General features: G+C 38.7%; 3 protein-coding genes across 3 annotated transcripts; all 3 read left to right on the forward strand.

Annotated features, from left to right (window-relative positions):
- The first annotated feature begins 392 nt into the window (after positions 1–392).
- LOC127756925 (alpha-(1,4)-fucosyltransferase-like) lies at positions 393–4,287 on the forward strand. The gene is made up of 4 exons (XM_052282313.1): positions 393–1,092; positions 2,619–2,792; positions 3,341–3,924; positions 4,056–4,287. The coding sequence occupies exons 1-3, from the start codon at positions 562–564 to the stop codon at positions 3,908–3,910; spliced, it is 1,275 nt and encodes a 424-aa protein (XP_052138273.1). The 5' UTR covers positions 393–561; the 3' UTR covers positions 3,911–3,924; positions 4,056–4,287.
- Positions 4,288–5,044: 757 nt separating this feature from the next.
- LOC127756922 (RNA cytidine acetyltransferase 1-like) lies at positions 5,045–14,510 on the forward strand. Its single transcript, XM_052282308.1, has 25 exons — positions 5,045–5,424; positions 5,579–5,750; positions 5,861–5,983; positions 6,149–6,322; positions 6,521–6,631; positions 6,721–6,854; positions 6,929–7,022; positions 7,106–7,204; positions 8,478–8,614; positions 8,693–8,787; positions 8,906–9,029; positions 9,106–9,193; positions 9,264–9,363; positions 9,455–9,507; positions 10,853–11,029; positions 11,116–11,153; positions 11,386–11,473; positions 11,822–12,001; positions 12,093–12,201; positions 12,366–12,435; positions 12,512–12,659; positions 13,062–13,190; positions 13,285–13,410; positions 13,589–13,651; positions 13,947–14,510. The coding sequence occupies exons 1-25, from the start codon at positions 5,228–5,230 to the stop codon at positions 14,190–14,192; spliced, it is 3,075 nt and encodes a 1,024-aa protein (XP_052138268.1). The 5' UTR covers positions 5,045–5,227; the 3' UTR covers positions 14,193–14,510.
- A 5,152-nt stretch (positions 14,511–19,662) lies between these two features.
- Positions 19,663–22,169, forward strand: LOC127756929 (citrate-binding protein-like). Its single transcript, XM_052282317.1, has 2 exons — positions 19,663–19,988; positions 21,480–22,169. Exons 1-2 carry the CDS (start codon positions 19,722–19,724, stop codon positions 21,858–21,860), a joined length of 648 nt encoding a protein of 215 aa, XP_052138277.1. The 5' UTR covers positions 19,663–19,721; the 3' UTR covers positions 21,861–22,169.
- Positions 22,170–27,193: the final 5,024 nt, after the last annotated feature.

Raw genomic sequence — 27,193 nt, forward strand, 5'->3', positions numbered from 1 at the left:
TAGAGGGATAGGATGAAATGGGGTGAGATGAATGGATGGCTAAAATTGAAACTTACTCTTTGGGAGTGGGAAATCATATCCCAAACCCATTTCCAAACATTGGCTACAAGTTAGAAGTTGTCAAGTGAGGTCAACCTTGAAATGGATGGAGGTTTATGAAAAATCTAAAAAATAATACTCCTACATTTTGGCGTTGGGCCTGGGCCGCCTGGCCTTTCAATGCAGGGCCCAGCCCATCTATGGTCAAAGTCAACACCATCGTAATTCTCACCTGGTAAACGACCGGCAGCCGCCGGCGACAACCTCCCACCCTTTCCACTGTAAAATCTCAAACTTCCAAGGACCTAATCGCAAAAAACACCGTAGCTGAAATAAACCTCCGATACGCGAACTGACATCTTCTCCAAAAGAGCCCCTCGAAAAACTTTTAATTCCACTCCACCTAATCCTGAATCCTCCTACCTATCGCCTCCCCCTCCTCCGAGACCGAGATCTCGCGCTCCGGCGAGGAGGCGAAGCTTCCAGAAGCTTCCGGAGGAGGAGGAGGGGCGCGCCACCTCGATGCTCTTCCCGAAGCGGATCAACTACATGGCCCCGATGCTGGCCTCCGCCGTCATCCTCCTCCTCCTCGTCTCCGGCTACTTCGAGCTCCCGTCCATCTCCTCCTACTCCGCCGCGCCGGCGCCGCCGCTCTTCGCCACGGCGCTGGACGCCGTCGGCACCCGCGAGCGGTCGCCGTTCACGTCGCTTCTCTCGGCCTTCGCCGACTGGGACGCCGCCGTCGGGTGCCCGCGCATCCGCGCCAAGCTCGACGCCGTGGGGGCGCCCGGGTACGGCGCCAACTCGACCGCGGCGGCGGCCGCGTCGATCACCGGCGGGGCCGGGTGGGGCGGCGGCGGCGGCGGCGGGAGGTGCGAGGGCGTGAGGACGCGCCACGTCGGGGTGCTCGTCAAGGGGTGGACGTGGATCCCCGACGCGCTCGACGGGGTGTACACGTGCCGGTGCGAGGTGAGCTGCGTGTGGAGCAAGTCCGCCGCCGCCGTCGACCGGCCCGACGCGCTGCTCTTCGAGGGCGCCACGCCGCCGCCGCAGGTAGCCACTGGGATTCTCACTTCGCTGGTCAATTCCTGTGAATTCCATACTTTCCTGTTAATTATGGACAAATTCATACACTTCTTTATCTGGTAAGGGTTGTGTGGCGGAATTGAAGAATTCGCGAATGCAATTTTTCACTTTCAGTGTTATAGGTGTAAAAGGGCAATGCTCGAGTGTGATGATAGTTCAGCTGGACTAACAAGTTCCTTAGGTCATGTTCGGTTAATCCCCATGAGAGAGGGATTGGAGAGGATTTATTCCACACCTACTGTGGTGTGAAATTATTCCCCCTTAATCCCCTCCAATCCTCTTCAATCCCCTCCAAACCGAACAAGGCCTTAATAAAATTCTTCGAGTGTTAATGCATATCTGGAAGTACTATCAGTTAGAGAAACAACCTTACTTAATTGTGCCAGTTTTTTTTAATTCCTATAGATTGCTTGCCCCCTTTTCTGCTTTTGTATCTTAGTGGCATTGCCAAGTAATAACTTGGTAGTTTTCAGAGGGTCATACATCCTCAGCTAGACTTGAAACAGGTCGCTTGTTGCGTGGGCTATAGCCGCAGGCAGTTATTTTTTGCTGGCTAGGCAATGCGTCTCACTGATCCAAAAGCACCCTTAGTTTGTAAATATTGCGTACTCTTGGATTGCGTTGCTAACTATTGAAATATGGACATATTGCTGTTCATTCTCCCAGAGTTATCCCTCAAACACATGATGAACGGAGTAATCTTGTATGGTATCCAGGTTACGTGAAATCAGCAACATTTGGTTGATGTTCCCTTCTCTCATAAAGTCAGAAGCAACAGCATGGTATTCCTCTCTGTTTTCGTTTTGGGCTTGGTGTTTAGGAGCCTCATGCCACCGAAGTGGTTCATCCTGTAGTGTTGGCTGTGTTGCAGCCCCTGCCTTCATCACTTCTTTGACATTCGCTCCCTGAAGGGCTGTCCAAAATTCAGGAATGAAAAAGCACAATGTCCTCAGCAGGAGATCAGATCATCTTATTCCGAAGACATGCTCAGTTTTGATGCTTCCTTATTACCCAGCAAATGGTTGTATGTCGTGCTAATGAACCTTGTAGCCATATGGCAAATGATGTCTAATGCACCACATATATTTCCTAAAAGACTCTAGCCGTTGACCTGCCTGGCCCAAATGGAAGTGCCAACAACTGCCTAGGCACATATAGCCACAATACAATAAAAAAAACCCAATGATTGTTAGTTTCATCTTGTCGAAAACAGCATGAAGAGTCTCCACGAAAATATTTGTGGATTCACATATATAGTGCCAGTATTGAGTGGCATGAGTTACAGGCTTACAATTCTGACAAAACTTAATCATGGAATCAAATACAATTGGTTTTTTACTAACCATTACATACCATTTCCGTTAGTAGTTTAGTTCTCTTTTTCCTGAGGATACTGTATTTCATTACTTATGTAAGGATGCTGTTTTAAACAAAGTAAATGTTAACATCTTTCTGATTTCCAAGTTTAACATATTCTTGAACATGTTTTGCAGAGAATGAAAGGCCTGCCTCTTCGTGTATATCTGGATCTGGAGGCTGCTAGGAAACCAACTGGTTTCGAGGACATTTTTATAGGTTACCATGCTAAAGATGATGTGCAAGTAACATATGCTGGAAAATCATTCCACACTAGCCGAAGTTACCATGTATCAACTGAAAAGAGAAATGTAAGCCCAACATGATGCTTAACTTTCCATTCATTGCGTATTGGCAATAATATATTATGTAAACATGGCGCATGACATCATTGTTCCTGACTCTGCTAGCTCACTGCTCATCATAGCATGATAGGATTAAGTGTGCGTAGTTGACTGTAGAAGTATAATATTAAGACTTTAGCAGGCACCAGTGCACCACAGCTGCACAACCTCACACATTTAGGTCGAGCTGTTCCCTTCGATACTTTTTTTTTTCTGTATTTCATTTTTTTTCTCATATTTTTATTTTAAACTTCATACAATTTTCAACTGCCAACAAGATCCGATTGTGTGTAGTGTTCAAAACAAGTTAACAACATAACTCAGCGGGGGCTAAGGTGCTCCTGTTACTTACCGGTATACCTGAATGCTTTTTGTAAATATGAAATTGTGGATGTCTATTGCTTTGTTATTTTTGCACACTCTGAGACACAATCAGTTCTGCTGTAGTAGTACTTTTTTTTTAAAAAAAAAGTTTATTTAATCATCTCAATGGCTGATCTCCTGTATGGTGTCAGGATGCACTTATTTACTGGTCATCTTCAAGGTGTCTTCCTCATAGAGACAAGGTTGCAAAAGATTTCCTGTCATTGGTTCCGCACCACTCTTTCGGGAAATGCTTGAATAATGTTGATGGTCCTGACATGGCATTATCCATGTATCCAGTTTGTTCAACCAATGATAATGGAAAACCACACTGGTGGGATCATCTTCACTGCGCAATGTCACATTACAAGTTTGTTCTTGCAATTGAGAATACTAAGACAGAAAGCTATGTGACCGAGAAATTGTTCTATGCCTTGGAGGCTGGGTCAGTGCCAATATACTTCGGGGCACCCAATGTCTGGGACTTCATTCCTCCCAATTCTATTATAGATGCCTCAAAATTCAGCTCACTCCGTGAGTTGGCATCATATGTGAAAGCTGTTGCAAACGATCCCGTAGCCTATGCAGAATACCATGCATGGAGGAGGTGTGGTACCCTGGGTAACTTTGGAAGGTCGCGTGAAATGAGCCTTGACACACTGCCTTGCCGACTTTGTGAACTAGTTAGTAAGAGAGGTGGTAGAAATGCAGATGCATTGTGAATTGTGATAGACTGGTTAGTATCCTGACTTGCATACTAATGTTCACTTTGTTGTTAACATAGTCTGATAAAACTTTCGTACTACGAGGTGATATTTTTGTGGCTATACTTTTGACGATAATCAAATGACTTGAACTCAAATGCAGGACATGTACCTAGTTGGTATGTCAATGAAGATGAAGTGCTCGGATAACAGAAGAAAATAGTTTGATATTGTTGTCATAACACACTTTGCTTCTTTTGCATTTTTTGAATTTCTTTTTGTCTCCAGAGTTGAGAGATGTATACAGTAGTTAGGGATTCATGTTTGTAGGAAAAAAAAAGGTATGAATGCACATTATATCGCTAATATTATACGGTCTTTATGACCATCTGTCATACTGATGTCTTGAAGAAATGTGATAATACAGAACCAGCATTAACTAGAAAATGTGTATGCTGCTTAATGCCTAACCAATTCTATGGAGAGGCTACAATAGAGTAAGCTCTGCGCTTATTTTGTGTAGATGCTACTACAATAGAGTTCCAGAGTGCAGAGAACTTTAGTCTGCACAGCTAAATTCGTTCATGCAAGGCAAGATGGACTGTGTTGTGGTATTGGAGTTTGTTTGTTCTGGTTAAGAATTGTATGAGTTCGATTAGGGCTCCTTTTCAGTGTCGGTATGCATTAGATTATTACTCCCTCCGTTTCATCATGAGTTCGGCACCATAAGTTAGGAACTCATCCACGCGCACGTACGACTCATTAGTTTCATGATTAATTAAGTATTAAGTTCATGATTAATTAAGTATTAATTATTTTTTTTAAAAAATAGATTAATATGATTTTTTAAAACAATTTTTCTACAGAAATTCTTTTGCAAAAAATACAACGTTTAGCAGTTTGAAAAACGTGCAGACGGTAAAAAGAGGGAGGTTAGTTGGGAAAGGAGGGAGAAGAGCACAGCCAAATTTAGATTTAATTAAATTTACTAGTCAAAGTCCTAATAAAGATTTAATTAAATTTAGCCTAAATTTATAGAAAAAGTTATCAGCATCTCCTATCTCCGTAGATTCAAGTTTGAGCCCATGAAAGGCCCATCTATGTCTTAAACCCTAAATCCCCACGCTTCCGGACCTCCTCCTCTCCATCACTCGTACCTCGTACGCGCCTCCGCGCCTCGCCGCACCACCCTCCGCCGGCGCCTTCCTTCCTCTAGCCCGCCGCCGCCGCCGCCGCCGCCGCCGCCGTCCGCCCCGCGCTATCCGTCGCGCGCTCTCATCTTCCGTGACCACACGAGACCGGCCCGGCGGCGGGGAAGAGGAGAGGAGGGCGAGGATGAGGAAGAAGGTGGACGAGCGCATCCGGACGCTGATCGAGAACGGCGTGCGGGAGCGGCAGCGGTCCATGTTCGTCATCGTCGGCGACAAGTCGCGCGACCAGATCGTCAACCTCAACTACATGCTCGCCAAGTCCCGCGTCAAGTCCCGCCCCTCCGTCCTCTGGTGCTACCGCGACAAGCTCGAGATCAGCAGGTTCCTTACCCACCCCTACTCTACCATATTCGCTTAGCTTAAGATTCGATTCGAGTACTCGATTGGTTGCTGCACCGATTGATTGATTGTTGAATTGAATTGGAGATGTGTGAGCAATGCCGTTCCAGTTACCTGTATGGAATGCTTTGTGTAGCCACAAGAAGAAGCGGGCCAAGCAGATCAAGAAGCTCATGCAGAGGGGGCTCATGGACCCCGAGAAGGCCGACCCCTTCTCGCTCTTCTTGGAGACGTCTGACATCACCTACTGCCTCTACAAGGACTCCGAGAGGGTTCTTGGCAACACATTCGGCATGTGCATCCTGCAGGTCTGTCTGTCTAACATCAAGCTTAGCTTGGTTTTTCTCCTTTTTGGTGCTGCTGTGGTGTGGTGTAGTGTAATTCCCCTGTACTGATATGGTGTTTGTTGGCGCCGCAGGATTTCGAGGCGCTCACGCCCAACCTACTCGCGAGGACCATCGAGACGGTTGAGGGTGGTGGTTTGATCATCCTGCTGCTCCGCTCCCTTTCCTCTCTCACCAGTCTTTATACAATGGTCATGGTGAGCTCAATTCTCTGTTGGACCTTCTGCTTCTCTTGTTCTCTCATGCATACATACATGATCCCATTTCTATCAATAAACTTGGGACAATTTTGGTTTACATGCTACATCTTAGCTTTGGTGCTGAGATAACTTGACTAAGTTGAGTTGTTCCTGCTCCAACAGGATGTCCATGAAAGATTCCGGACAGAGTCGCATACCCAGGCTGCTGCTAGGTTCAACGAGAGGTTCTTGCTATCCATAGCGTCTTGCAAATCATGTGTCGTCATGGATGACGAACTCAACATTTTGCCTATATCCTCTCACATGAAATTTATACAACCAGTTACGAACAATGAGGTATGTGTGCTTAATTTCTCTCTCTCTCTTTTTTTTTCCATATAACTCGTCTTGTCTACTCATGCTGATGGTGCCTTTTGATCTTATGAATGCTCCTGCTGAGTTGTTCCCCTTTTTTATGAATCTCTTGGATATTCTGGTTGTTTCAACCAGGCCATCTTATTCTGCTATGTCATATATATTTTAACATATGTTTAGGATTCTGAGGGACTGTCAGAAAGGGAGAGAGAGTTGAAAGATCTAAAAGATCAATTCCGTGAAGACTTTCCAGTTGGTCCTTTAATTGGAAAGTGCTTCACGATGGATCAGGTACTGTTTAGTGCCTATCCTGTTTTAGTTTACCTTACACATGAAATCTTTCATTTTGCAGCATGCTGAAACTTAAGAGTTATGTACAGGGTAAAGCTGTGATCAATTTCCTTGACTCTATTTTGGACAAGTCCCTGAGGAGCACAGTTGCCTTGCTTGCTGCTCGCGGACGCGGGAAATCAGCTGCCCTTGGTCTTGCTATTGCTGGAGCCATTGCTGCTGGGTAATGCTCGACTCAATTAAAGTTAATTATCTGTTGCGTTCTCCGTGATTAATTCTAATCTTTTGTCTTTCTAGGTATTCAAACATATTTGTCACAGCCCCAAGTCCAGAGAACCTAAAAACACTGTTTGATTTTGTGTGCAAGGGAATGAATGCACTGGAGTACAAGGTGTCTGTCTAGTCTAGTCTTGGAGTTAAAAAGTTTAATTCTGTATTATGCAGTTAATGTATGCATCATTTCACCCCTTTCAGGAGCATTTGCATTATGATGTGGTGAAGAGTGCAGATCCAGAACTCAAGAAGGCAACTATTCAAATAAATGTCTACAAGCAGCATCGTCAGACGATCCAGGTAGACAGTTACTACTTCCACCCAAAGGTTCTTTCTGTTCTGTTTAGACTTATCACTTATCAGATGTTGGTGGAAAGGGGCTTCAAAGTTCAAACTGTATGAGCAAAGGGATCCTTTAGCTTCCCTAGAAACCTTTAGTATCCTGTTTGGGAGGACTAAACTTTTGGTGGATTTAAAATGCACATTATCTTATGGCCATGCCAATATTATGGTAGTTGACTTGGTACTTTGAGATTATGCTATTTTTGCTTACCATAGTTCTTTGCTTACCTTATGTCTGGTTATAATATGAAAACGCATCCAGAAGTTGATTGTAGCAGAGATTTGTATGCTATGGTGGATTTGTGGTCATACAGGGACGGATTGAATTAGAAATTATTGTAAACATGGTAGGGTAGGAGTGGCACTGATTGGGGAGAAGCTTGTCCAACATCGCTTGTGGTGGTTTGGCATACCATGGAGCCCCCCCTGAAGAACTAGTCTGTAGTGCACTCGAAACCATTTCAAAAATATAAGGAGGCATGGGTTATGTAAAACTGTCATGGGAGGAACCAGTTAAAAGAAGACATGGTGTCGAAAGAACTGGCTTTGGGTAGGAGTTTGTGGAAAGTAGCTATTCATATGCTAGAACCATGAGCTGGAATGCTTTTTGTTAACTAGCTTAATCTTTTGCCTTTTTAGCTATTCCCCCCTTTTAGCTCATTTGTTTCTACTTAGGTTTCATCCTTAGCCTAGTCCCAACTTACCTTTGACCAAAGGCTGATGTTGTTATCTGCTATAAATATCACATTCAATAATCCAGTCTATTAAATGCTGCAGAAGATTGAAAAACTTATGTCCTTGTTATTACTATTACTTGCCTGTGAAGGTACACAAACGCAGCATATATGATACAAAATTTAATTAAGACTGGTACTTTTTTATTGCATACTGGTCCTTCCTGAGATTTTATGTAAAAATCTCACAATGGCAAAGTTTACGTTATTCTGGGTAGATTGTTGGGTGGTCTTCTTCACATGAGCTGTATCCTCTGTAGTTCATAAAACATATATATAATATACCATTATTGTTTTCGTGATAATGTTCTTTGTTTGTAGATCATTCAATAAAGTGTGTTTGATGATCATTGATAAATTCAATTAAGGTTCATACCTTGAAAATTGTATTTACAGTTTGTTGTTTCCCAGACATAATTTTTACTAGCTTATTCCCACATTGAGCAATATTTTGCTTGATATCAATCAACCCAGTTCAACTGTTTTTGATGTTGCAGTATCTGAAACCACATGATCATGGGAAGCTTTCTCAAGTTGAGCTCCTTGTCATTGATGAAGCTGCTGCTATTCCATTGCCAATTGTTAAGTCCTTGCTTGGTCCATACCTTGTTTTCCTATCATCCACTGTCAATGGGTATGTTTGCTTTCCTTTCGAAATGAGATAACACTGAAAATCATGGTTGTAATCATTCTGGATGTTTTTGTATTGAAGGTACGAAGGAACTGGGCGATCCTTGTCTTTGAAGCTCCTACAGCAGTTGGAATCCCAAAGCCAGCCATCTGCTCCAAATAATGGACCCAATTCAAGTAAGAGTCTTCTTACTTTCATCTAAAACAGAGGTTCTTATGTTTAATGCACTTCTTTTGAAGAACCTTGGATTTTTGGATGTTTTACACTTATTTTGTGTTTTGTTTTGGTTTGTAGGTAGGCTTTTTAAGAAAATTGAATTAAATGAGTCCATTAGGTATGCATCTGGTGATCCTATTGAGAGCTGGCTTAATGATTTACTTTGTTTGGATCTTGCGAACTCCATCCCCAATATCAGTAGGTGAGCATCATCTAAATTGCATTTTGTATTCTTCCAAGTTACTTGCATGTCTGAAACAATTTATGGTTTTCTTTAGGCTACCTCATCCAAAAGAATGTGATCTTTATTATGTCAACCGAGACACACTTTTCTCATATCATAAGGAGAGTGAGATATTTTTACAGGTATGGATTAGAAATGCTCTTTTTTCCTTATTCATGAATGGATGCTTATCATAATTCCTTAATATTTCAGCGGATGATGGCACTTTATGTTGCTTCCCATTACAAAAATTCACCCAATGACTTGCAACTAATGGCTGATGCGCCGGCTCATCACCTATTTGTATTGCTTGGTAGGGACTAATTGCCCAGCATTCCCAACTGTTCACCATGGCAACACTGTCAGGCTGTACTAAGTACTAACTTATGTTCTTTATTTTCTAGGCCCAGTCGATGAGTCTAAAAATCAGCTCCCGGATATTCTATGTGTAGTCCAGGTTCTAAACTGCTTCCTGCTTGATCTTCTTAGTATTTTATTTTGAAATTTTCTCTTAATGATGGCCATATGCTGATTCTTTGCTTGCACAGTAGCCAAAAGTGTGAAATATATGATTCTCTAATTGCGGTGTAGCCGAACAACATTAAAGTTTCTTACATAATTGTAGAAATGCATCCTAATGCCATGCACCAGTAACAAAAATTACATACATCTTAATTTGCTATTGTACTATTCAGCGTTTATCAATCTATTTGATGTTGTTGAGTCAATTTGCCATAGGAATCACCATTTCTGCCCATACTGTTATAAAAAAGGGAAGTTCAGTTTGATGGTACTCCCATCATTCAGAAATAGATGTCATCTTAGGATCCATGCAGTCAAACCTAGTAATCTTAACTCACTAATATACACAAAAAACATTAAGGTTTCATATGTAAATAAGATATTAGCATTTTTTTAATGAAATATTATTGTCTGTAGTTATATTTTCAATATGTTTTTATGGATATATCATTAGAAAAGGCAAAATAAATGATATGCATTGGACCATGCCAATGTCCTAAATGACAAGTAAAAAAGAATGGAGTGAGTATGTTCTGCACCTGCTCCCACTTGAAATGATCTCATGTGGTCGTCTGTATACTTATTTTAATTTAAGGGATTTTTTTGCATTTTTATTTTTTTATCTCATCATATATGTATTTGTCATCTGCGGCAACACTCCGGTGCTATGCTATTTTGGAAAACATCCAACTTCAGTTTTTAGTTGACAATGTAAAGACACTGCAATGTTTCATAGCTTACTGTTTACTTTCAATTGTGAACCTTTTAGTGAGTTTTGCATTGTTTATTTTTTACCTCATCGGAATGTGCTCAAGCTTCATGTGTTGGCCCTGGTGTAATAACTCATTATATGTGCACACCACATTATGCAAATCTGGTTCAACTTTTTAACGACTGATCTGTAGGGCTCAGGCTTTATGTTTTTTAAAAGTTCTTTTAATTTAAAACTAATTCCCATTCCCTACAAAAAAAATCTATTACTTCATATCTTTAGCTTCAACTCATTGTTCTTACTATGCATTGTTTGCTGAATACATTTTTAGCTTTGCTGGAAGCTGAACCTTTCCTTGATTGAACTAATTTATTCACGTGGTTGTTAAATTCAGTACTTAACTCTTGTTAAAATTTAACTTCTCCACTTCACTTCCACTGATGCCCATCTTCAGATGATATGAACAATCTAGACTGAAAATTTAAAGGGTAGTTCCTACTGAATACAACCGCCACAACATTTCAAGATGTTGACCTTTCTTGTAAATATACTTGTTTGTGATCTTCAGGTCTGTTTGGAAGGTCAAATATCTCGAAAATCAGCTATGAAAAGCCTAAGTGAGGGTCGGTCACCTTCTGGTGATCAAATACCATGGAAATTTTGTGAACAGTTTCAAGACAACGTGTTTCCAAGTCTCTCAGGAGCTCGGATTGTACGAATTGCTGTCCATCCAAGTGCTGTGAGGGTGAGGTTTATTGCCTTTATAGAACTCTGTTATGCACGTGTTAACATCACTCTCCACACTCTAAATATTCTCCTTTGTCAATGCAGCTTGGATATGGTTCAGCTGCTGTGGACCTTTTGACAAGGTATGCATTTCTCTTCTTTACCCCAACTAGGGGTTATGGGTGCTGTGGATTGTAGTATCTGTTGATGCTCTTCTGTTTTTTTTTTTTGGCTGAAACTGGTATTTGATGATTAATGATGGTAGATATAGGGAACGGACTTGTCTAATCTTACTGGCAATTTAATTAGTAATTTTTTCACAAGGATTTGTTTACCCATACTCAATTACTGACATTTATTTATTTGGTTTGAAAGGTACTATGAAGGGCAAATGACTCTATTTGCTGAGGATGAGGAGGAAAATGAAGAGCCTGAAGTCAGGATCACTGAGGCTGCAGAGAAGGTTCATTTGAACAACTATTTATTATGCCCATTTGATATCTTATTATTGTGCAACAGTTTGAAATAGCTCTACAATTAGAACTATATTGTATGGTTTTCATACTACATATTTTAATGTATCAACAGTTTTAAATTTGCAAACTTTGAACAAAATAAGCATGGTGTAATATTTTTAGATAGTAGTTTTTTTTTAATTTCTGCACATAGCACAGCAGCTTTTATTATGTACATTGTGATGCAAGCCTCTGTTTGCCTACCATATTATTTGAATTAATATATTGTGACCAAACAATATTATTTTGCTTGACCACAAGTCTCTACCTTACAGTTTTGTATATTACTATTGCAGGCTTCTCTACTAGAAGAGACTGTAAAGCCTAGGGCAAATCTCCCACCACTCCTTGTCCATCTTCGCGAACGTCGTCCTGAAAAGCTCCATTATCTTGGTGTATCTTTTGGACTTACACAAGAGCTTTTCCGTTTTTGGCGGAAGCACAACTTCTATCCATTCTATGTGGGCCAAATTCCTGTAATGATCTAATCTGATCTATTTGTTGTTCTTCACCTCTGCAGTTCTTCTTTTGTAGTAGCTTCTTATGTTTCCTCCATCTATTCTTCAGAGTGCTGTGACTGGTGAGCATACTTGTATGGTCTTGAGGCCCTTAAATAGCGATGACATTGAAGTTAATGAGTCAAGCAAATGTGGATTTTTGGATCCATTTTATCAAGGTACAAAATCATGAGTTCTGTTTCCTCATCTAATGCATTTCAAACTGAAGCTGCTTGATTTCTTAACTGTACACAGCAAATCTGACGGAAGGTTTACGGTTCAGATTTTGCCTTTTGCTTGATTTTTTTGGTGCATTAGCTAAATTTTGGAACAATGTGCCCAGATTTCAGACAAAGATTCAGGCGTCTCTTAGGAACATCTTTCCGGCATCTCAATTTTAAGCTTGCAATGAGGTATATTGAAGTTTCAAATTTTTTTTCATGGGAAAGAAATTTGGTGATGTTCTAATTATTGGCTGTGTATTCCCAGTGTATTAGCTTCCAAGATTGATTTTTCAGATCACGAACCCTCAGACTATTATACCAATATTACCTCAAAGATATTGGGAGATATGCTATCACCACATGATATGAAGCGGCTGGAAGCATATTCTAACAATTTGGTCGATTATCATCTGGTAAGAAATTTATGAAGGATCTTTAGTTTGATTCCACTTGTTCAAGGCAAAATTTCTAGGCCCAGGTTTGGTAGGGATGCAGATTGGGGTTCTACATTGTTATAGATCACTCAGCAACTTTCAGATTTCTGGAAATATTTAATACCTGCACAGCTACTCTGCAAATCACTGCCTCCTTATGATTTTATTACCGTTCACTTCTGCAAATGTAGCTTTTGTTGCTATGATCAGAGAAGGTTATCTTCTCTCCTTTTCGTTTATTAAATTCCATCTCATGAAAGCATTTTCTCAATCAGGTTAGAAGTTCAGATGTTGTCATTTGCCTTTATATGAATACAAGTTGTGTTAATAAAGCTACATTGAAACACTTCCAAATTTCACCTTTTTCTGTTATTTTTGTAGATTCTGGACCTTGTCCCTATTCTTGCACACCAATATTTTTCAGAGAAGCTTCCTGTTACACTACATGGTGCCCAAGCAGCTGTTTTGTTCTGTATGGGACTACAAGACAAAGACATAGGTGCTACAAAGGTTAGCTCCAGTTGATCCCAAGCAAATTCAAAATACTTGGAATTAAAATTCATCGAGATGGCATGTCTTATTCTTTTGGTTTTTCTGTTGACAGGAAGAACTGGGGATAGAGAGGGAACAGGTTCTATCAAACTTCATCAAGACAATGAAGAAGTTATACGGTTACCTTCATAATATTGCAGGAAAAGAAATTGAAGCAACATTACCACGACTAAAGGAAGTAAGCAACCATATTTTGTTTCCTTTTGTCAACTTAGTATTGACACGTAATAGTTGCACTTCCAGATTTGGCATTGTTCATTGGTGGGCATGGAAGCAATGCTCATGGTGTAGTTAGATAAAATTTTGTGCATGGCCATAATCTCATAATAGCTGCTATGTCTGACTACTACTTCCAGATTGATACATCTCCTCTTAAATCATTGGATGAGGACCTTGATGAAGCAGCCAGGGAAGTAAAGGTATGTTTTTTTTTTAGAGTTTAGATACAGTAATGCGTTGCATACTTAAAATCCTGAGTCGTCCACTGAGGAGTAATGAGGATGTTGAAATATTTTATGAGTTCAAGTGCAGTTTCTGCACGATTAAAATATTAAAACTGGCCATATGTCTCGTACAGAAAACACCTAAATTATTTGAGCACCATTATTAGATGTGGACAATATCGTGACACATTTAAACACGAATAAAAAAAAAGGTTGCATTTGCATGCCAAAGTTGTGGTTTCTTTGCTAACCTTATCTTGGGCAAATATAGGAACAAAGAAGAGCAATAGATGAGGATGATGTGGACCCAAAGTTTCTGCAAAAGTATGCAATTGATGCCGATGACGATGAGATTGAGAAGGCGCTGAACGGAGGAAAGATTTCCGCAAGCGGTGTTATCAGTGTGAAATCCAACAAGACAAAGGCTGACAAGCAAGAGAAGCGCAAAGAAATGAAGAAATCAAAAAGGAAAGGAAATGATGGAGAGAAATCTGAGTCTAAGAAGAAGAGGTCTTGAATCATCAATTTAAATTAGCACTTCCAGAAAGTTGACCTCGGTAGCTTGTGAAACTCACGAGAAACAAGTTGACCTCGGTGGCTCGTAAAACTTACCAGAAAAACTCCCTGTGCATGCTGAGGAAGCCCTGCTAACACAAAGCCTCGAAAACGTGTTCATCTCACATGGGGGGCTCAAAGGAGCAGACAAGTTCTCCAGAAAACATCTGGCACCAGCAGCCATCAATTTTGATGTTTCAATTTCTTAGATATTACTATAGTTTTGCTGTATCCTCACTGTAGCACAGTTAATTTTGTTATGGAAGAAAATTGCAGCTTACTTGTTTGCTAAGTGTGGGAAATCCTTACTACATATAGGATTTTATTACTATATTGCTTGCGCTTTTTGGGGTTCAGTGGGCATTTATCCTTAAGGCACCCATAATGGTTATCTATAGGCTCTCTACAAGAGATTCATGTCAGCATATTTTCTTACTTGGAAGAGATTAAATGAAGAGAGAGAGCAAAGCTATCTACTAACCTGGAGATAGTCTATAGAGAAAAACGAGGCAATGAATTAGAGAGCTATAGATACCCATGTGTAGATATACTATTGAGGTGGTATACTATTAATCTAGTCTATTGCTGAGATGTATATGTTTTATAGATAGCACCTTACTTTACTATTGCGGGTGCTCTAAGAAATGTCCTGGTTCGTTATTGTAAGAGTTTAAAACGATCAAAGAACGGTCGTGTGCGATGCAACATGGTGATGGTGTGTTTTTTTTTTATTTTATAAATGCAAGGTCCAAAAGAAAGAACCTGACCATGTCTGTTGCTAGATTTGTCCTAAGATTCTGAAATCACAATTACAAAACAAGGAATGACTGCAATCGCAAAAACATCCTGAAATAAAAAGAATTGGGAAAGTGCTATGCATATGACTTAATTATCTTACTCACGTATGACTGAATTTGATCAACGGATCAACGGTTGTAAACGGTCTCAATGCATATAAATATGCTCTCTTTTGATTGATTTATATAGTGGCGTGTCTCTAGCTGTATATGAGTTGTACATATACGTGTAAGGCCCTATTTAGATTCCAACTTTTTTCTTCAAACTTTTAACTTTTCCGTCACATTGAACTTTCTTATCCACACAAACTTTCAACTTTTCCATCACATTATTTCAATTTCTCAAAACTTTCAATTTTGGTGTGGAACTAAACACAGCCTAACACTAAAAAAACAGTTACACCTTAGGTCCTAGGTTCCAGGATTTAACGGTTTTATGCTTTTAGTGGTAGGCGATGTACCTGTCGATAGCGAGACGCCTGTGATGACTTCGTCAATCTCTAGGATTTGCCGGCCCAATCTTTGAAGATGCTCATAGGGGTAGGGTTTGCTTGCGTGCGTTTATAGGGGTGAGTGTGTGTGCGTTGTGAATGTCTGCGTTGTAATATGTAATTTTTTAAAAAAACAGTTATAGAGAACATGCGTGCACTTGGGTTCTGTCATCGTGTCATCTCCTCTCCTGATTCTAATTTCAGCAAAGAAAACCTTCCTTCCCCAGTTCACACTTCCCAAGCGTTCTGAATTCTGAACCTGCAAGCCCTAGCAATTCTGAACGAGGAAGCTCTTCCTGAAAGGCTTTTTCCTCCACGCTTAGATTTTCATTCAGATTCTGTTGCTACCAGGGTTTACATTTCCGACAGGATTTCACGAAATTTCGATGTTTCGATGAGGCTCGAAAGTAGAAACCGTTTAAGATTTTAAGAAGTTTCATCCAAATTCAAATTTGAGTTGATAAAAAAAGAAATAAAATCAAATAAAATCTTATAAATACTATGATATTCATATAACTTATTGGAATATAAATTTTCAAAAAACATTATGTATTATGTGTATTTACTGAAACTTACATTAGAAAAGAAAAGAATAAAGAATTAAAAAAAGAAAAACAAATTACTGATCGAAATTTCGATGATTTCGATCGGAATTTCGCCAAAACTGATTGGTTTTCGAAAATTTGTCGGTAAACTTAGGGAATTTGTATTCAAATTTTGGTTTATGAAATTTGTTCAGAATTTACCGGTTTTCCACCGGATTTCGCGAAATTCCGAATTCCACCAGTGCCCGAAACGGAAGAGCCTGTCGGAATCGTAAACCCTGGTTGCTACAAACCAAGTTTCCCAAACAGGGCGTAGAAAGGAAGCAATATCATGATATGCTTGAAGAATACTAGCTATCAAATTTCAACCGTTTCACTTCACAGGCAAAATCCGTAAGCTGAATATTAGCTGAACCAATACCATGATAATATCTTCATCTATGAATTATCTCATCTCATCTTCAAAGTGACACAGCAGTTCAAACATAGACCCTAGAAAATGGAGCCTTTGCCATCTCTCTGCCTGCTAGTGAGACTATTGACTGCTAATTTGTAAGCTGAATATTGTTAGCAGCCGGGTTGATGATGATTGACCAACCTGCACAATTTTTCGACACACCTGTATCATCCTTCTCAATTGACAGCTGACTGAGGCCCCTCTTTAGTTAGGCTTAGGTTTATTGGCTTATATGATTTATAAGGCGGTGGATTTAATGTTCTAAGTTTAGTGGTGGAGTCATACATCAACCTCACATAAGCCAAAAAAGCTTCTCTAACCTAGCTTTTGGTTTAATAGTGTTAGAGTGGCTTATGGCTTAAAAAAACCAAACAAATAAGCTGCTTGTTTGTTTAGGTTTAGACTTTTTGGTTTATAAGTTGGCTTATAAACCTGAACAAATAGCGCCTGAATATGGCTTGCGAATTGCGATCTTGTCTTATCGCTTAGAAATTCAAGTTTATCTAGGTGTGTGTGTACATACACAAGCTTGCGGCGACTTGTGCTCGTGATTCTGCAGATGCAAGATGTGGATGTTTCACAGCTTCAGATGTATCCAGGCATCCAGCTATCAGTTACTGTTATGTTTGGTTGGAGCTAGGCTGTGTTGGGCACCCCTTCTTCCCAACCCTTCTTCTTTTTTTTTACACAGGCACGCTTCTCAAACTATTAGGCGGTGTATTTTTTTAAAAGACGTAGCTTAAAAAAAATAAAATTAATCTATTTTTTTAAAAAATAGTTAATACTTAATTAATCATGCGCTAATGGACCGCTTCGTTTTTCGCGCGTTAACGTTGGGAACCAAACTATCCGAACACAGACAGAGGCTTTGGTACTTGGCTTGACTTCTAAAGATAAGTTGGGGCGCGCTACTCTATCTTTTTTGGATAGCACGATTTCTAAATTATTAAAAGGTGTCTTTTATTTTCTAAAATAGATAAATCTATTTTCAAATTTATAATAGCTAATACTTAATTAATCATATGCTAATGACTCACCTTGATTTCAGTGCCAGAAAAACCTCAATACTATTCTCTCTTTCAAACTCAGCGTAGGATGAAGTCGGTTACCGAACAGAAGCAGTCAAGCAGAGAGATTTCTCCTCCATTATTATCGTCAATTCATCAGCTTGTGAACTTCAGACAACACTGAAATTGCATCTTCAACTCTGTATGCGACACCCGTGAACTTTGGATGGAACTAATGCATAAATAAATAAATAAATAAATTGTTCCGATATATTTGACCCGAAAAGTACGTGCCTTGTTGGCACATACTCCCTCCGTCCCTAAATATTGATGTCGTTGACTTTTTAAAGTATGTTTGACCGTTCGTCTTATTCAAAAACTTTTGTGAATATTATTTAAACTTGAGTAGTAGTATTAACAATGAATCAGATAATAAGAAAAAAATTATTAATTACTTAAATTTTTTAAATAAGATGAACGGTCAAACATATTTAAAAAAATCAACAGCGTCAAATATTTAGGGATGGAGGGTCAAATATTTAGGGACGGAGGAAGTACATACTTTTGAAATAAAATATTTAATTTTAAAGTTACACACATGCTGTCAATGCCAAATAGATTTCAAAAAATACTAGTAGCTCTTTTACCCCAAAAAGAAACAAGAAGTTGTCCGCACGGTACAGATGATCGACGGTTCGTTGTCACTGACGAGCATGTTCAGATCGGAAGGTAATTCCGATGTTCAGAAACAAGCGCTTAGCTAAGCGTACAACGAAGTGTTAAAAAACATGACCATAGACCAAATCCATGGAGACAGGGTAAAACAAAGCAAAAACGAAGCTGGTCCTCTTTATGATGAGGTTGCTAATAAGGGTGGGTAAAGTAGTCCCAGTGCTTTTTCCCTCGGTAAGGAAGACTTATGGCTAGAAACCTAGCTAGCCAATCTCAATTCTTTAATACGATTTTACGATTCTAATTAAGATGCTTTGATTGTAAGATTCTACATAAGTAAAATATATAATTTTATGATTTTTATATATACGATTATATAATTGTGATCATGGTTAGAATTTCTCATTTCGATTCAGGATGATGATTTTAACAACCTATCACCAATTATGACCTACTTTCGTGCTTGACTGGTTTTGATTGCCAATATAATATAAGAATGCACTAAAACTGATGGAAACAACCAATCGTCTATGTTTTTTCTCTTACTATAGACAACTTAAAGCTTAAAATATGGTATAGAACTTTTTTATGTCATGAAAAGGACACTGGGGACTAAACATATTTACCACTTGTGGTAATTCTCCATAATCTTTTTTAAGAAGGAATTCTCCGTACTTAACAATACTACTACTGGTTTTAATAATCCAAAATGTTGACTAAACTGCACATCTACGCTTTTATCACTATTTTCCAACAAAGAATTCTAGAAATAGCCTCTAAACTCTACATATTAATTACAAAATCATGATACAAAATGAATATAGCGATATGATTTTTAACATATAAAATAAAATAGTTTAGAAATTATTATTGATCAAAGTGTGAACAAGTAGACTGTTATTTATTTCAATTACTCTAGTTCGACTCTTCATGGGAGCGAATTTTTTAGGATTTAATGGCGTTGTGCTTTCAGTGGTAGGCGACATACCCGTCGACAGTGAGCGCCTGTGGTGACTTCGTCAATCTCAAGGATTTGCCGGCTTAGTCTTCAAAGATACTTATAGGGGTAGGGTTTGCGTGCGTATGTTCATAGGGGTAAGTGTGCGTGCGTTGTGAGTGTCTGCGTTGTACCATGTAATTCAAAAAAAAAGGTGTGTCATATATTAAGAGCCTCATTAGTTGCCCATATTCCCTGATAAGTCAAAACGGCTTATTAGAGATTAAAAAATAATTTATATGTAAAGCTTTTATATATTTTTTTTAGCGACTTAAAAATTAATAATAAAAAAATTACGTAGAAAATATCTTAAAATCAATGCCAAATTTAAATTTTTTGCTTTGACTTATTAGGTGAAACGATGGGATCTCTAATCCCCACCCATCCGAACTCGATGAGGCTTCTTTAATAATGCCCCAGGTCATAGGAGCTGCTTCCCTCCGAGCTCTATATAAACCACATAAACCTCTTCCAAATCACCCCAATTCCCAAAGCAACCGACACACACACACACAAGCTACAAACATGGCTGCTTCTTCTTGGTGGGTTGTAGCGGCGTGCGTGGTGTTGGCGGCGGCGGCGGCGTCTTCGCCGGCGGCGGCCGACCCGAGGGACGGGTTCACGGCGGTGAGCCTGGGCGATGGCAACTTCCAGCTGCAGTGGCCGTACGACGTGGAGAGCAGCTCGAGGTACAGCTTCGACGGCACGGTGAGGCGGCTGTGGGTCTTCTCCGACGACAAGCCCTTCAAGCCGCAGAGCGGAACCAAACCAAGGACGGAGATCAGGATGACGGTGCGTATTATCATAATGGCGTGCTTGATTAATTCATTAATTAATTAGTTAGCTTCAATAAATAAAATGATTAATAATCACTCAGTCTACTACTTGCTGCTACAGTAATTTATGTAATAATAATGCTCTAAATCAGTCCAGTCATCGAACACATCGATAGAGATGACGAGATGGGACATGAAAACACGTATTTATGGAGATAAATCTAATTATATAATTTATATTGTTTTCATTAATTTGTGTCTAAAAGATAGTGTTGGTCAAATTCAAAAGTCTGCCCGTACGTATACTTCACGTGATAGCTAGCTATATTTTTGGAAAAATGAATACCACTAGTTGACTAGGCAATCTAAGAGGGGATGTAAGGGGTTTCGTTGGAAAAATGAATACCACTGGTTGACTAGGCAATTTAAGAGGAGATGTGAGGGGTTTCGTTGTAGCAGGAGGGGTTTATCCAGAATCATTGTACTATGAGGTGTCACACCTCCTAGATTGCTTTTCTTTGGGACGGAGGAAGTACTCACTAGCTATTCCACTCCATTTATACTACTCCATCCTTTTAATATTATAAGACGTGTCAAACTTATTTAACTTTAATCAAGTTTATAGAAAAATATATTAGCATTTTCAACACAAAACAAATATATTATCAAATTAAATATATTCCATGCTAGATTTAATAAAATGAATTTGATGTTTTAGACGTTGCTAAATTGTTCTATAAATTTGGTCAAACTTAATAAAGTTTGAATAGAAAAAAAAATTGTATGATTTGAGTTAAGTAATTTTTATGAGGTGTAGTGGTAAATTATTAGGGGAAAAAAGAGCAGAACTACTGATTAATTTCATCATAATTGTTTTAGTTTGATTAATTTAAACATCAAACTTCAACCACGTCATATAAGCATAAGACCATAATCCCTTTGTCCCAAAAAATAATATTTTTTTTTGAACATTCAGACATATTATCAGTACACACAAATGATCATAATAACTCTACATACATAGAACTAAAGGTAAGACACATGGGGATATAAAAAAGGGAGGGCAGAAGACATGATATCTCCGTCAAACTAATTGGATAAGTTTCACCTTATTACAAATACAATATTTTTAGATAAAATTTAAATGGTAAAATATATTCCCTCCATCCCATAATATAAGACATGGTCAAATTTGGCACAATCTTCAAAACTAATTTTTGACTTATAATTCTCATATACTATAAGGTTTATTGTAACAAAATTATAACTATCTTAAAGTAAATTTAAATGTCAATCCAATGGTATTAATTTAGCAAATAAAATTTAATTTATATTACAATAATTAGTGGTCAATGTTAAACCTTAGAATGTGAGCACGTCTTATATTATGGGATAGAGGGAGTAATTATTCTGGGATGAAGGTACTATAGATAATCACATCCAAATAAATTAACGAGGAATCTAAAAGTGATTTGATTTGGACAATACATTAATTAATTGCATGCAGGGTTATGACTACTCGTCAGGGGTGTGGCAATTCGAGGGCACCGGTTACGTCCCCTCCGGCACCACCGGCGTGTCCATCATGCAGGTGTTCGGCGGCGGGACCGCCACCACCCTCATGCTCCACGTCTACGGCGGTGACCTCTGGTACTACCACCAGCAGGTGGTGGAGACCAACATCTACGACCGCTGGTTCCGCCTCAACGTCATCCACGACGTCGCCGCCTCTCAGCTCACCGTCTTCATTGATGGCCGGGAGAGGCTCCGCGTCGCCGGCAAGGGTGGCGACTCGCACTACTTCAAGTTCGGCGTGTACATGCAGACGAACCCGTCCAACCGCATGGAGTCTCGCTGGAAAGGCGTCAGCATCCTCAACAAGACATAGTAACCTAGTATCGAAATTAGACATAAATTGATGTTATGAATAAATCTATCTAGATTCAATAATATTAGATTGTGTCAAATCTATCGGGTATAAAGTTATTATATTTTAAGATGGAGATAGTACTTGGAGTAAATTATAACTGGACATTGTGTAAACACGCATGTCTCTACTTGTGTTCTTACATGCGTGGAGTACTATGCACATGCCTATATGTATGGTTGTGTATGTCAATTTTGTTTCATCTATATATTGAGTGTACGTATATATGATATCTTTTCATTAAGAAAAGTACTTAATTATGTGATAATACATTTATGTGTACTATCTATTGTTAAGAGTATACTCCCTATGTTCCTGAATAAATATAATGTTAGTCTCAAGATTTATCCTTAAATATGTAGTTTTAATGTGGAGTAGAACTCTTCTAACACTACTAATTCATATTTTTTGTCTTGTTTTTAGCCATTGAATCAATAGTAATCTCTCTTATTATTTTCTCCATATCCTTACTTTCTCTCCATATTAATAAAGTGCATAGTTTTTTTAAATCTTTTGTTTAATGTCTTTGACTAGTTAAAATTATACTTATTTAACGACCGATGGATAAATTCTTACTCTTTCTATCTAAGTATCTTTTTTGTTGGCAAGCTACTATTACGAGTTTGGCCACTAATAATTTTTAAATGGTTAATCTACGATATAAACATAACTTCTTACGTAAGTTACGTTTAAAGTACATCATCTTTTTAGATATTTGTTTTTTTTCTTTTAGCAAAAAGCACGAGTGGTTATTTAAATATGAATAGTGTCTATTTTCAAGAATTTAGAAACGAAAGGGAGTTTTTTCTAATAAAACTAGTGTTAAGTGAGAGTGTTTTATCCGCATTATATATACTTTGTTGGAAAGAATATAGTTAAGTATGGTCCACTTTGGTGAATTGTTGACCGTAAGTCAAGCGGGTCAGGTGGGTTAGAATAAAGAGTGCCATGGGGCTCACTTCGTTAACCTAGCCGCAAGTGATGAAAAATAAAATTTGGCACTCAACCAAATATAATACTTTTACATTTTATTCAGTTACATATCATTGTCAGTTGTCAGTTGTCAATTGTCACTACATACCTCTTGGTTCTTTATGTGTGTGTATTCCTAACAGTAAATATTTTGGTCACATTAGTTTCTTGGTAATTAATCACATCAACACATACCTTAATTATCAAGTACCACAACGCATTCGTGATCAGAGAGTTCACTTAGGGCAAGTGCAATAAGGCTAAGGAAGCCGTCTATTAGACTGCATACGTCAGAGAAATATGAGATGGAGGAGAGAGAAAGCAGGAGAAAGAAGGAAGTCGTCGACTAAATAATCGACGATGATGCATGGGCGCAAGGCTCATGCAGCCAGCAGTATGCTTCATCCCTAGGCTCACCATAAATACAGTGGAACAAAGATAAAAATTGGGCCCACAAAGATAGATAAAATAATAGTATTTTTGAGTAAGTGGTAGAGACAATTATTAAAAACGTTGTCTGTAGTGCTTACTCTAGTTGAGTTGGAGATTTTTATATTAGGCAATCGGCTATATTATTGTCCTTGCCCTTAGAAAGTTCAGACATGATTTATTGAATGTCGAGCATATCAAGGGATTAAATTGATACCTCATACTACTAGTAATAGGCCAGTACGTAGCTTTGCATCAAATCTAAAATCACATCCAATTCTTCTTAACAATTCAACTAATCCAATCCTTGTGGAGATTATGGGTATCATATACCCGCATAATATGGATATCCGATTGGTTTATAAGGGATATATCATATAGATAGATTATGTTTAGGAAATGACTCGGGTATTATGTTAATTTGTGTATCAAGTAATTAAGGGTTATAGGTTGTATGTTGTAATCTCGTCTCCTTCCCCTATATAAGGAGGGGTCCGGATGCTCTTAGGGGCATAACGTTTCTCCCAGATCATCAGATTAATAACAAACTCGGTGGAATATTTTCCCGGACAGGAGTAGGTATTACTTCTCATTGAGATGATCTGAACCTGTATAAATTCTCTGTCTCCTGACCCATTCACTTTCCTAACTTAATTGCCATCCCTTCTAGTATTACCGAAATCTTGTTTCGACAATCCTTATATAAAGTTCTTATTCATAAGTGCATGGATCTCTCTAACTAAGATCGATGCCACATCAAATCACTCAGTCAATTGGGTAGTTCTGCTACTGCTGCAGCGCTGCCTGCTCCTGGGCCACCTGGGCCGTCGTCACCGGGCTTGCGAACAACAATTGTTACGGAAGATCAAGGTTTGGCATTCTTGCCCTGTGCCTAACTTGCGCTGCACTGACTGATCAACACCAAGACAATATTCAGACATTGTTCAACATGCACAACATTCCATGGCTCAGAAATTCAGAGAAATGGGCTTACATTTTTGGCTCCACAAGCTTTCTTGTCATGTTCACAGGCTACCTCAACCTATGCTATTGTCTTCTGCAAACAAACAAACACACAAATTAAAAACATTTCAATGTTAATAGGTGAAAATAGAATAATCATTCTGATTCTGTGACAAGAGTGTGATGGAAATGTAGACAACTGATTTACCCATGAGTTGGCGTCCCCCTCTTTCGTCTTCTTGTCCTTGCCGTTGTGGTCTCTTCCACCCATGTTGCTACCTACTCCCGCCGTCCCATAAAAAAGAATCTAGAATCTGATGTGATATATTTTAGTACGATGGATATATGTATGTTCAAATTCGTAGTACTAAAATATGTCACATTTGATATTAGGTTGGTTTTTAATGGGACGGAGGGAGTAAATGGGTACTCCTAATGGGCGGGTGATCGCTCCCTCCCCTCCCAACTTCCCAAGCGATCACCCGCCCCTCCCCCTTACTAATTTACCTCCCCTTTTTCTCTTACTACTACACCATACAAATTTGAATTAAAATTCAAATTTCAAATGGGTAGGTAAATTTTTTACTTATAAACTTTGGGTATATAAACTAATATTTGAATTCAAATTCAAATTTAAAACGGGTATGTAAACTTTTGACCTATAAACTTTGGGTCTATAAACTAATATTTGAATTTAAATTCAAATTTGAATCGGGTATGTAAACTTTTGACTTATAAACTTTGGGTCTATAAACTTTAGGTGTATAAACTTTAGATGCATAGAAATACTATATATAGAAAATATTTGAATTCAAATTCAAATTTGAACGGATATAATTCAAATTCAAATTTGAATCGGGTATGTAAACTTTTGACTTATAAACTTTGGGTCTATAAACTTTAGATGCATAAAAATACAATATATAGAAAATATTTGAATTCAAATTCAAATTTAAATCCTGATATAATTCAAATTCAAATTTGAATCGGGTATGTAAACTTTTGACTTATAAACTTTGGTCTATAAACTTAAGGTCTATAAACTTTAGATGTATAGAAATACTATATATAAAAAAAATATTTGAATTCAAATTCAAATTTGAATCGGATATATAAACTTTTGATCTCTAAACTTTAGATATGTAAACTTGAGGTGTATAAACTTTAGATGTGTAAACTTGAGGTGTATAAACTTTAGGTGCATAAATTTACTAAAATAGAAAAGTAATGCGGTGCCAAAAAAGGAAACCAGGTGGAGGGAGGGAGGGGGAAGGGGGATCGATCGCTACCCTTGTCGCCGGGCGATCGATCGCCCATTAGCACTTCCGGGAGTAAATCCTGAGGCTGTACTATTGAATCTTGAGGGGTATATATATAGAGAGGTTCTTCAAAACAGTGGAGGAATTCGGAGGATTTCTATTGATTCTTGAGGGGTATATATAGGGACTGTTTGGTAAAGCTCTAACTCCTAAATTTAGCTTCAGGAGTTAAGTCTGTAGTGTAGTTGTGAAGTTGTTTAAACCCAGCCCAGCTCCATCTCCCTAATTCATTTTGTGAGAGCGCTCTACTCTACTCCGTTTCTATTTTAGGTGGAGCTGAAACTATTTGCCGAAGTTTAGAGTTGGGCCAAACAGACCCATAGAGGAATGGGTTGGAGAGAAGAAGTTTATCTGTAGACAAGGCAACACATGATTTGAATGCTAATCTAGCAAATATAGAGATTACATGCCATATTGTAATTGATTAGGAGTACTTTTATACTGCGGTTGATTATGATAATGTAATTGTAGTTGTAGGCATAATTAAAACAAACTAATTATCCAGTTTTTTTTATAAGTTTTTTTCATGGTCGTCAAAACTATTGGGAAAATGAGAAACAAAATAGACACTACGCCCCATCATCGACAGTTCACAAAATCACTACGCCCCAAAACTCAAAAAGTCATATTACTTAATATTCACATTAGGGTCACAAGATGTCCATACATTTCATTAAGTTAGTACATGCAAAAGCACACACAATTAATTACTTCGACCTGTTACTCCTAACTCGCTTTGCATCGAGCATCAGCCATGCACGCAGGGGCGTGTCTACATTATACTACCCGGCGGAGTCACAGGATCCCGGGTAGATTATTCAAATCCTATCTAAATTACACTATATTAATTAATATATTAATCAATAATTAGATAATTAATATGTATTGAACCCCCGGTAATTTTTATTTAGGGTTCGTCACTGCATGCATGGTAAATTAAGCTATGGAAGCATAGACCAATCAAGTACCAACCGTGATATCCATCTTGCAAAAACCAAGGTCAAACCCACCCTAGCTTGCTCCTCAAAGCTGTCCTAGGATTGAACGGGTACTCCATGGTCACCGGACTAGCTAGCAGTAGCACCACCACCTTCTTCAACCTCATCATGAACAGACTCAATTCCCCCTATTCTCCACCACTGCAACAGATCGCTGAAACAAGATGAGGCCATCATCATCATCGTCAACGATGACATTCTTCTCGTCCTTAGAATCAATTAAGTAGCACGAAATCTTCATCGATGCTCCGCTGTGCGAACGAAGAACCGTGCTCTGAAGTCCCTTGATCCTTCGGTGACTCGAACCTGGATGGTTGCCTCCACTGCATTGACGATCTCGGCGAACTTGAACTCCATGGTGCCTAAATAGGCTGGGCTTTCGCTTATAAACTTACGGAGATGCCACAACATTACAACTTTAGGTTGTGTTCTAACATAAGGTTTTAACTCTTTTTCTTTTTCTTTTTTTACGGGAAAACAGTCAGAAGGGTCGGTCCTGAGCTTTTACTCTATGCAAAAGTAGAGTAAAATCTTCTCTAAAAAGAGATTTCCAAGTGTGGAAAGAAGGCTGACAGCTGCTGTAAATGAAATCATTGCTTCTTTTCCAAATATT

This window comes from Oryza glaberrima, chromosome 12, assembly GCF_000147395.1.
Source record: "Oryza glaberrima chromosome 12, OglaRS2, whole genome shotgun sequence".
In the NCBI taxonomy this organism is placed as follows: domain Eukaryota; kingdom Viridiplantae; phylum Streptophyta; class Magnoliopsida; order Poales; family Poaceae; genus Oryza; species Oryza glaberrima.